General features: G+C 30.6%; 1 protein-coding gene across 4 annotated transcripts in view; it reads right to left on the minus strand.

The window, feature by feature from the left end:
• The window catches only part of LOC145256395 (ribonuclease Oy-like), a 456,188-nt gene that overhangs the window by 129,357 nt on the left and 313,578 nt on the right, over positions 1–13,253 (minus strand). For all 4 annotated transcript variants that reach the window (XM_080115250.1, XM_080115249.1, XM_080115253.1 and 1 more), the window contains one exon: positions 1,301–1,368. In XM_080115250.1, coding sequence (XP_079971376.1) covers positions 1,301–1,368 — 68 coding nt within the window. The remainder of the gene's footprint in view (positions 1–1,300; positions 1,369–13,253) is intronic.

Raw genomic sequence — 13,253 nt, forward strand, 5'->3', positions numbered from 1 at the left:
AAAACTGACAGAACTCCTTTTCACATTATTCACACTAACAAACGTCAACTTTTATGTTTTCTTTCAGTTATTAAACATTCAATTCTCTGTCCCCCCATTCACATTTCTTAAAGCAGCCATTTCCCTCATATGCAAATTAATGCCATATATAAAAAGAAGTCCAGCTACAAACACATGTTCTGACTTTTTCTTCCCACAAAGTAAAGCCAGAATCCTCAAATGTATACTGTCATATCATGGAAGAATCGCAATTACCAATTGAGCTGTTTAAAAAAAACAGTAATATAACGATGGCTGAAAATACTAAATCTCTTTGTAAAGAGTATAGATTAAGAAAACTAATTATTATTGTTGCTGAAAATGTGAAAATAATGTAAAAATGTGAAAAAAACAAAGTAATAATATCTGAATAATGTTGTTTTTTTTTTGTTACTACTGTCTGTAAAAAATAATAAAAATTATGAACTCAAGAACTGAAATACTTTCTGAAAGAAATATATAAGTAAATGTGTTTGCATGATAGTTGTAGAAAATAAATATGTTAATATACTAAAAAATAACTTTGTATATTTTTTAAGTGGCTTGTATATGTTACCATTCTGTTATCTGTCTTAGCTATGGAAAATGATGTTTAGCAGAAATTTCTCTTAATGAATGATATATGTGACATATGAAACAGATTAGTAATCCTTTTCTTTATGTGAATAACATGAATGAAATCTTCTGTATTTCACTGGCTAGCTAGAATTGATTTGACAGATGCAATGTTATCTGTTAGAATCAAAAAAACAAAAATTGAACTCACAAAATTTTTCACCTGTAAATTCTTTTATGAGAGAATACTTAAAAATCTATATTAAGACCCCTATAATGACAAGTTGCCATTAAAAAAAAGGGACTGTTTTATATGCACACAATATCATAAGCATAAGTTGAAAAACACTGACAAAAAAAAATAAATCAACCATTATTGAAAATAGCTACCTAACTTAGAAAAAGAATTGTACATTTAAATAAATTTAAATTTAAGAGAAAATATAAGATTTTGTTTACATACAAATTTTATCAAAATAACCCCAAAAATAAATTATAAAAAAAAAAAAAAAAAACGAATTTCATTTTCACAAAACAACTGCTGGGTTTGTTTTATAAGTTTCAAAAATGTAATTCAAACAAAAATCAAGTTTTATTTTGAATTCTTTTCATATCAAAGCTCCTTAATAATTTTCCACTTTTATGACATTATCTATATACAAAAAAATTTCTTTTAAAATGTAGCATTTGATAGAAATATACTTACCAGAAGGATAAGTCTGGACTATCAGCAAAAAGGTTTGGCCAATTCAATCTCATTTGAGCTTCAATTGACTACAACAAAAAGGCAGGGTTTAAAAAGAGAATAGCATGGCTACCTGGGGCATGGACAACAAGAAGAATTAAAAAGTATACATCTTTTTTTTAAATTCACTTTTCCTCTCTCTAAACAAGAACATTCCTCTATTCGGTTTGAGACTCTATTATGTAATGAAAAGAAGGCAGGTACAAACACACTCCAGCTGTTAACTCTGAAAACTTTGAAAATTAAAATTTATTCTCGTTAGTAATGGCCTCCATTCTATCTTGGAAAACAATGGATACCCTTTGTAAAAGTGCCTACATATGTAATTGTAAAGCAAGGGCTGCATAATCCCAAACCTCTCTTGAGTCAGCACTTCCTGATTCCGGTGGCAAGGAAAAGTCTAGGGCAGTCGAAAATAAGTGGAGAGCACATACAGCACCTGGTATTCTCAAAATGTTCACCCATTTAGACTCAAACTAGGCTCAAATTCCCTTAACTTTGGTAACTGGTGTGTCAGCATGATTATGCAATATATTCTCATTATAATGCTTTTATACTCCTCTGTTTTCCCGCTTTCTTTTAGATTCAACATAGACCACATCAAAGTTAACTCTAAAAACTCCTCAAATTTTGAAAATTGGTGACAAAACTCTCTAATTCGCTCTGAGCAATTACTTTTATAAACACGTTACTTGGCTTCACCAGGGACAAATTCTTTCATCGTGGCCAATATGCATTTTGATTGGCTGTCAACTACCTTCAGCCTCAGTTTGAATTTCATTCAAACAATACCATATACTGGATACTCCAGTCAGATATTGTTGACTTGTGCAGCTGTAGTTTCCACTTTTAACAGTTTTGCCTATTTGTAGACAAAGCATTAGTGTTATATTTCCCCCAAATCTTTCCTAACTAATGTGAATTCATAATTTGTTGTGTTCATTGTACATTAGTATATTTAATCACTCAAATTTTTTGAAGAACCCCATATCTTTCTTTCCTTTATTCCTCTGTCTTTCCTCTTTCTTTTTGATTCAGCAAAAAACACTTATCAAATTCATTATTACATACACCAACTCTATCTATAACATTGAGCACTTTTGGATTCAGCATATACCAGTCACCAAATTTAATAGTTATTATTGCATACATACACCTACTCTATCTATGGTATTGAGCACTGTGAATACAAATTAAGCTATTGTTGCTTCCTGTCACTCACAGAGGACTCCAGAAGCTAATCACCTAAAAATCCTTATATGATGGCAAACGCATAAACTCCATGTTGTGAAAAGTTGATCAAATGTCACCATGGCAAGGCTTGAATAAGAAAAGGCTAAATACCAGCTGATATAGTCATTTGGGGGAGATGTCGAAAGGTACACAAGCCTCATGCTAGGAACTCCCGCTTTGCCTGTAACACTCATTCCATAGTCAAACTGAAGCAAGACTGCTTAGCTACTTCAAACGATACATATATCCCTTTTATGGGATTGTATCAGTGTCAATTTTGGATTCAAAATGAACTCAAAAGAAAAAAAAGGCTAATGATGAACTAATCAAAATTACTAGGCAAATTGAAAATAAAAAATACTAACAAAGAATGTTAGAAAGACTTACTTCTCTACATTTTTTTTTTTAAACTTGATGAGGAATATATAAAAAATACTTTTATTTAATTCTTACAGAAAGTAAGAACTTGCTCCTCCCTCATATGATATGTAAAAATAATGTTTAGAATAATGGTTTTTTTTCTGGTGGATACTTAAAGAAAAAAATGGAGCAGATTTCAGAATTAGCTGAAGTGCTTCAAGCCACGTTACAACAACAATTGCAACAACAATTCCAATAACAATTGCAACAACAATTCCATTAACAATTGGAACAACAATTCCAATAGCAATTGGAACAACAACAACAACGACAACACTAATATCAAGAGAGGATTGAAAAGTTATTCAAACAGTAGGCAAAAGAAATTAAAGACATATTATTTAGGACAACAAAATCACCAGCTTTAAGGATTTTTTCAGTTGAAGTAATCTCAAATTCATTTTCGAAATTTAAATATAACCCCAAAATTTGTATTGGTTTGAAACAATATTTACAAAAAGATGCAAACAATGGTCTGACAAAGAAAAAAAAAATCACCAGTTGAGAACAGAAGAAATTTCTAAATACGGTAATTTAATCCTTCTAAAAATACAGAGAACATGTAATTTAGTAAAACAATAGAAATTTTGTTGAAAATTTTTGATAAAGTACTAGTCTGTTTCATACTTGATATAAGTTTAAATATCGAAAAACAAGAAGACAATAGGTTTGTCACATATGGAAGTATGGTTAATGCACAGTGTGAGGTATTTAACTTAAACGAATTATGAAGCAAGATGATCAAATGTTTAATTTTGTTAAAGAAGGGAAAAGAAATTCGAATAAGAATTCTTAATATTATGGAACAGGACTACAATATTGCATTGCAAAAGTCCACAGAAGAATGCCAGCATCTAATATTAAAAAAGATAACAATTGGATTGAAGAGAAAAGCATATTATTTATATAGACAGTAAGAGAAAAGTAAAATTTAAACAAAGAAAGAAATGTTATATGCAATGCATTTGGTGGAAAGTGTATAAAAAAGACTTTCTCTCAGGATAAAATATGTTTTAATTGTGAGCAAGTGTGCCATAAAAAGTTTGTATTGTCTGACAAAACAGAGACAAGTAAAAACAAAGTCGTAATCAAAGACGAACATTGTAGTTTTGTCTAAAAACCAAATAAAGGCTAGTCAAAGTCAAAGAAGAAAATATGTAAATAAAAAATAAATGGGCAGACTGTAGAATTGTTACTCAATTTATGCCATAAAAAAGTTTTGCAGGTTTTCATATGGAAGACAGTTTATTTTGCAAACAGACTTCAAACTACAGATAACAATTTCGGTTCAATAAATGGTAAACTAATGCATACAGCAAATCAGCTACAATGTTAGGGTGTAATTCTATTGCTTGCTGCCCAACTCCCTGCACAGTATCCCAGTAGCTCATGTCCCTGATAGTAACTCATCTACACCAAAGTGGCGCAATGTGCCTTGTTTGGGTTGAAAATGTGGAAAAAAAAAAAAAAGAAAAAAAAAGAAAGATAGGTCACACCGATGTGTTATCAAGCTTGATATGTAAATATACAAAATCACTTGAAGAAATGGTTATAGCAGTGATAAGAGACAAAAGTGAATTGTCAGGTTTGTTATGCAATACAATTAGAGAACTTTCCATCACAATAGAAGATATGAAAAAAAGCAGTAGAGAAGGATGATTTCATTAGTAAAATGAAAAAGCAAGTCTGATGGAACAAGAAAAATAAAAAGGGAAATGGGGTATCATCTTTTTCTATATGTGACTGTATACAGTCACATATAGAAAAAGATGATACCCCATTTCCCTTTTTATTTTTCTTGTTCCATCAGACTTGCTTTTTCCTTCTCTACTGCTTTTTTTCATATCTTCTATTGTGATGGAAAGTTCTCTAATTGTATTTTTCTCTTACTGTCTATATAAATAATATGCTTTTCTCTTCAATCCAATTGTTATCTTTTTTAATATTAGATGCTGGCATTCTGTTATATAAAGATAGAGTAGTAATGTTGGCAGAAGAGAGTACTCAAAGAATTCTGCATTAAATCGTGAATAAGATTACACTTATTGGTCTAGGATGAGCCAGGACATATAAATGATGGTGAAAGGTTACCAATTGACACCAAGGGATCTGCCAGTAAAATTCAATCAGGATTAAACTGCTTGATGATGAGATGTGACCAGATTCCCCAAAAAAGATAACTCATGCTTATCTAGAATTTTTCATTAGCAAAGGTGGAGGTATGTTCAAAATAATGGTTCTTCCCGATGCAGGTTTTTTTGTGTGTAGATGGTTGAATGGGTTCAACAGTGAGCATAGCAATGATGGTAGATACTTGTCCAGCTTGTTGGCAGTAGTTGCAAATTTAGTGGCTGTCCACTTAATTTTTGTAATTCACTGCCATGCTGGTCAGGGAATTTGCAATTAAATGTGAAGTCTGCTACAGTTAACATGAAAGCTTTTTGGATGTGCATCAGAACTCTGTACTGAGTTCATTGTTTTTATCTGTGTTTTGGAGGCATTATCTGGGGAGTTCCACATAGGTTACCGAGAGGAGATACTGTCTCTGCTGACAGCTTGATATTTACTTACAAGTAATAAGGAGGAGATGCTTGTCGAGTTCAAAAAGTGCTATGGAGAGTGAAAGCTTGAAAGCGAATTTCACTAAGATGAAAGTGTGAAATGGCGGTTGTAGTGTTGGAAATTTTACATGCTCAGTTGTTGGCCGGTGCAACTCAATATTTTATGGCTTTAACTATCAAGATATACCTTTTTTTTCTCTCATACGGATTCACTCGGATTTCCTTGCTTAGATTCTTGAAACTTCGACGAGGATTTAGAAATATCACCCCTAACTAACACCTTTTGCGCCACAACACCTTAATTGCACCTAAATTCTATCTAATTGCCTGATTTTTTGTGATTTTTCTTTTCTCTCACCAGAGTCTCCAAGATCCAGCAGATATATCCCACATTCATGCGTCTCTAAAAAAGATACAAGGTTATATCTTTCTTACGTAATCTATGGCATATTTTTGCCTGTCTCTTACTTCATTAAGCTATATGTGATTGCCTCGGGACTACCTATCATCGGTTTACTAGTCCCCTTAAGAATTTTCGTATTCTTTCCAACGCCTGTTTATTAATTAAGCCAAGTCTTACCACTTGCTTGGAGTCGTTACATGCAACCAGCTTATTTTAAGCATTTAATTAACCAGGTTCCCAAATTTTTTCGAATAGGGGCACATCTTGTGCTTATCAATCCCTACCAAGTCACTTTTCTTGGAAAAAAATTATAGGATCTCTAAAAATAAAAAGCAAACAAAAACCAAATACTAAAAAAAACATCTTTCTTATGGCTTATCAGATCTAAAAACTCTCTAAATACCCGTTTATGTAATTTTAATTCTTGTATCCCTTATAAAATTCTAACTGAATCTGTAAGCCAACCATACGTCTTAACTAGATTTATTTTCTCCTAGACTGTTTAAATCTAATGTATATTTACTGATAACTTTGAATTCTTGCTGTGAAAACAATAACATTTACATTACAATGTGGTTCAACATCAACACATTTTCAAAAGAAAATACCTTAATACATTTAAACATTTTGCAACAAAACAAAAAAAAAATAAAAATTCGTTACATTATACATTTCAAAAGTCCGTTAACACAAAACAAAAAATTGTCCCTTTTTCAAAGACCAGAACAATTAAAACACACTAAAAAGCCGAAAATTATTCACAATTTGATTTTCATTTCTGCATCCTTCTTTTTTGCTATAGTGTATTTTATTTATTTATTTATTTATTCATTCTTCCTTTTGATACTCGAGAATTTTAAATGTACTTTCGACTTTTGATACTAAATTGTTATTTATTATGATTGACAGTTTCTCTAAACAATTCAGATATTAACACACATTTTTATGAATGACAACTGTCCTATTTTCTACTTGTGTGCTTATTCAAAACATATTATCCGAATACAACAATTTTTCTCTTTTTTTTTTATTTTATTTATGAATGAAATATTCGTGGGTTGTTTCTTTTTTAACTGACCGTATCTCTTTTATCATTCATTACAGCATATCGGCCTTTTTTTTTCTTTTTTAATATTTTCTTGTAAACTTTAGTTTTCTGTATGCGTGTGCGTTCAATTTTTTTTTTTCTTTTTGATCGCATTTCTGTGATCGTGTAATTCTTTTTTCCGTGGTATTATTTATTTTTATTTTTTTAATTATCTTGGACCCTTTTAAAACGTTGTGTTTCTTTTTTTTTTTTTTTTTTCCGTGGTAACCAATGTTTTGTAAGGTCGCTACGGCTCCAAATTGTATTTATGTTATACTTACCCCAGGTTCGGTTTTGCATCATTGATGCAAACTGGTCAACGGGCACCAAATCGTGTTTGTTATATAGTTCATTATTATTATTCTTGTTGTTGTTGTTTTTGTTGTTACTAAAAGTTCATGTGAGAGTCTTATTAAAAGTGATGTTGTTGGAGAGAGATTGTTCGTGTTATAAGGAGAGAGATTTTGTAAAGAGATTGTTCGTTTTATGAAGAGATTCATATATATAAAAAATGTTCATTCTTAGATGTGTAATAGAAGCTCTTTGAGTGTTGAGACAGTCTTAGTGTTCATATTGTGTATGTAAGATGTGTATGTAAAGACATTTTTAACCACATAATATACACGACATATAATAACAATTTTCACTTTACCTTTTGGTAGAATCACAATACAAAGACGACGTTTATAAAAACACATGATGGGTTTATTTCTTCTCCAGACCGGCCGTGGTTTTCTGAGTAAAGAATTCAAAGCTTAACATTCTAAGTTTCGAAAGTGACCGTCTCGCTTCTAGACGGTTGAATGTCCATGTCTGGACTGTCGTCTGTCGTCCTCAGACTCTCCCCCAGTTTCTCCTCAAGTTTCTAACTATATCTAGAACTTCCCATTTTCCATGACGTCATACACATGTTAAAACATGTGTCTTCTTTCACGTGTTCTGGACATGCGTGTCCAAAACTTTTTCCTTTGTTTACAAAAGGAATCTTAACCTATATTCCCAGTAACCTATATTTCCAATATGTTAAAAACATGTTTATTAAATTATTCTATAGTTGCATTCCTCAATTGAATTTTCCATAACAGAATTGACAATGCACATTCTTTTCTTGAAACTATTTTATCTCTAAGCTAAACAATGGTTTGTTTCACATTCACTTTTCTAATTCTCTCTCGTAATCTATTTCTAAACCTAATTTACGAGGTTCGAATTTCGTCTATTCTATTTCATTTTCATTTTAACTAAATCTCTCTATTTTTATATTTACATGAAAAGGGGACAGCCCTTATCATGTAACACATATTTCATCCATACATATTTCATCCATACATATTCCCTCCATACATATTTCATCCATACATATTCCATCCATACATATTTCATCCATACATATTTCATCCATTCATTTTTCCATCCATACATATTTCATCCATACATTTTTCCATCCATACATATTCACTCCATACATATTTCATCCATACATATTCCATCCATACATTTTTCCACCCATACATTATTTCATCCATACATATTTCATCCATAAATATTTCATCCATACATATTTAATCCCTACATGTTTCCATCCATCCATATTTCCATCCATCCATATTTCCATCCATATATATTTCATCCACACATATTTCCATCCATACATATTTCATCCATATATATTTTTATCCATACATATTTCACCCATACATATTTCTATCCATACATATTTCATCCATACAGATTTCATCCATACATATTTCCATCCATACATATTTCCATCCATACATATTCCATCCACACATATTTCCATCCATACATATTTCCATCCATATATATTTCCATCCATATATATTTCATCCATACATATTTCCATCCATACATATTTCTATCCATACATATTTCATTTTATGTATGGATGAAATATGTATGGATGGAATATGTATGGCTGGAAATATGTATGGATAGAAATATGTATGGATGAAATATGTATTGATGAAATATGTCTGGATTGAAATATGTGTTACATGATAAGGGCTGTCCCCTTCTCATGTAAGTATAAAAATAGAGAGATTTAGTTAAAATGAAAATGAAATAGAATAGACAAAATTCGAACCTCGTAAATTAGGTTTAGAAATAGATTACTAGAGAGAATTATAAAATGGAATGTGAAAACAAACCATTGTTTAGCTTAGAGATAAAATAGATCCAAGAAAAGAATGTACATTATCAATTCTGTTATAAAATTCAATTGAGGAATGCAACTATAGAATAATTTAATAAACATGTTTTTAACATATTGGAAATATAGGTTACTGGGAAAATAGGTTATAATTCCTTTTGTAAACAAAGGAAAAAGTTTTGGACATGCATGTCCAGAACACGTGAAAGAAGACACATGTTTTAAAATGTGTATTACGTCATGGAAAATGGGAAGTTCTAGATATAGTACAAAATTGGGGAGAAACTGAGAGAGAGTCTGAGGACGACAGACGACAGTCCAGACAGGGACATTACAACATCTAGAAGCGAGACGGTCACTTTCGAAACTTAGAATGTGAAGCTTTGAATTCTTGACTCAGAAAACCACGGCCGGTCTGGAGAAGACATAAACCCATCATGTTTTTATAAACGTCGTCTTTGTGTTGTGATTCTACCAAAAGGTAAAGTGAAACTTGTTATTATGTCTTGTATATCATGTGGTTAAAAATGTCTTTACATACACATCTTACATACACAATATGAACACTAAGACTGTCTCAACACACAAAGAGCTTCTATTAAACATCTAAGAGTGAATATTTTTTATATATATGAATCTCTTCATTAAACAAACAATCTCTTTTACAACATCCCTCTCTTTATAACACGAACAATCTCTCTCCAACAACATCACTCTAAATAAGACTCTCTAACATGAACTTTTAGTAACAACAATAACAACAACAACGAGAATAATAACAAACTATATAACAATATGTATGGATGAAATATGTATGGATGAAATATGTATAGATGAAATATGTATGGATGGAAATATGTATGGATGGAAATATGTATGGATGGAAATATGTATGGATGAAATATGTATGGATGAAATATGTATGGATGGAAATATGTATGGATGGAAATATGTATGGATGAAATATGTATGGATCGAAATATATATGGATGAAATATGTATGCATGAAATATGTATGCATGAAATATGTATGGATGGAAATATGTATGGATGGAAATATGTATGGATGAAATATGTATGCATAAAATATGTATGGATGGAAATATGTATGGATGAAATATATATGGATGAAATATGTATGGACAGAAATATGTATGGATGCAATATGTATGGATGAAATATGTATGGATGAAATATGTATGAATGGAAATATGTATGGATGGAAATATGTATGGATGGAAATATGTATGGATTAAATATGTATGCATGGAAATATGTATGGATGAAATATATATGCATGAAATATGTATGGATAGAAATATGTATGGATGGAAATATGTATGGATGGAAATATGTATGGATGAAATATGTATGGATGAAATATGTATGGATGGAACTATGTATGGATGAAATATGTATGCATGAAATATGTATGGATGAAAATATGTGTAGTTGGAAATATGTGTGGATTAAATATGTATAAATGAAATATGTATGGATGGAAATATGTACGGATGAAACATGTATGGATGGAAAAATGTATGGATGGAAATATGTATGGATGGAAATATGTATGGATGGAAACATGAATGAATGGAATTTGTGTTGATAGAAATATGTGTGGATGAAATATGTATGAATGAAATATTTATGGATGAAATATGTGTGGATGAAATATGTATGGATGAACTATGTATGGATGGAAATATATATGGATGGAAATATGTATGCTTGGAAATATGTATGGATTAAATATGTATGGATAAATATGTATGGATGGAAATATATATGGATGAAATATGTATGGATGGAAATATGTATGGAATGAAATATGTATGGATGAAATATGTATGGATGGAAATATGTATGGATGAAATATGTATGGATGAAATATGTATGGATGCAATATGTATGGATGGAATATGTATGGATGGAAACATGTATGGATGGAAATATGTATGGATGGAAATATGTATGGATGAAATATGTATGGATAAAATATGTATGGATGGAAATATGTATGGTTGAAATATGCATGGATGGAATATGTATGGATGGAAATATGTATGGATGAAATATGTATGTATGAAATATGTATGTATGAAATATGTATAGATGGAAATATGTATGGATAGAAATATGTATGGAGGAAATATGTATGGATGGAAATATGTATGGATGGAAATATGTATGGATGAAATATGTAGGGATGGAATATTTATAAATGGAAATATGTATGGATGAAATATGTATGGATGGAAATATGTATGGATGGAATATGTATGGATGGAACATGTATGGATGAAATATGTATGGATGAAATATGTATGGATGCCAAATATGTATGGATGGAAATATGTATGGATGGAAATATGTATGGATGAAATATATATGGATGGAAATATGTATGGATGAAATATGTATGGATAAAATATTTATGGATGAAATATGTATGGATGGAATATGTATGGATGAAATATGTATAGATGGAATATGTATGGGTGGAAATATGTATGGATGGAATATGTATGGGTGACATATGTATGGATGAAATATGCATGGATAGAAATATGTATTGATGGAAATATGTATGAATGGAAATATGTATGAATGGAAATATGTATGAATGAAATATATATGGATGGAATATGTATGGGTGACGTATGTATGGATGGAATATGCATGGATTGAAATATGCATGGATGGAAATATGTATGGATGGAAATACGTATGGATAAAATATGTATGGATGAAATATGTATGGATGGAAATATTTATGTATGACATATGTCTGGATGGAAATATGTATTGATGAAATACGTATGGATGAAACATGTATGGATGAAATATGTATGCATGAAATATGTATGGATTAAATATGTACGGATGAAATATGTATGGATGAAATATGTATGGATGAAATATGTGTGGATGAAATATTTATGGATGAAATATGTGTGGATGAAATATGCATGGATGGAAATATGTGTGAATGGAAATATGTATGGATGGAATTTGTGTTGATAGAAATATGTGTGGATGAAATATGTATGAATGAAATATTTATGGATGAAATATGTATGGATGAAATATGTATGGATGGAAATATGTATGGATGGAAATATATATAGATGGAAATATGTATGGATGGAAATATGTATGGATTAAATATGTATGGATAAATATGTATGGTTGGAAATATGTATGGATAAAATATGTATGGAATGAAACATGTATGGATGTAATATGTATGGATGAAATATGTATGGATGGAAATATGTATGGATGGAATATGTATGGATGAAATATGTATGGCTGGAAATATGTATGGCTGGAAATATGTATGGCTGGAAATATGTATGGATGGAAATATGTATGGATGGAAATATGTATGGATGAAATATGCATGGATGGAATATTTATGAATGGAAATATGTATGGATAAAATATGTATGGATGGAAATATGTATGGATGGAATATGTATGGATGGAATATGTATGGATGAAATATGTATGGATGGAAATATGTATGGATGGAAATATGTATGGATGGAATATGTATGGATGGAAATATGTATGGGTGAAATATATATGGATGGAAATATTTATGGATTGAAATATGTATGGATGAAATATGTATGGATGAAATATGTAGGGATGGAATATGTATGGGTGACATATGTATGGATGGAATATACATGGATGGAAATATGCATGGGTGGAAATATTTATTGATGAAATACGTATGGATGAAATATGTATGGATGAACTATGTATGGATGAAACGTGTGGATAGAAATATGTATTGATGAAATACGTATGGATGAAATATGTATGCATGAAATATGTATGGATGAAATATGTATGGATGGAAATATGTATGGATAAAATATGTGTGGATGAAATATGCATGGATGAAAATATATATGGATGAAATATGTATGGATGAAATATGTGTGGATAGAAATATGTGTGGATGAAATATGCATGGATGGAAATATGTATTGATGAAATACGTATGGATAAATATGTATGAAGGA

The sequence above is a fragment of the Euprymna scolopes genome, chromosome 32, assembly GCF_053919585.1.
Source record: "Euprymna scolopes isolate OS-2025 chromosome 32, ASM5391958v1, whole genome shotgun sequence".
NCBI classification, from domain to species: Eukaryota; Metazoa; Mollusca; class Cephalopoda; order Sepiida; family Sepiolidae; genus Euprymna; species Euprymna scolopes.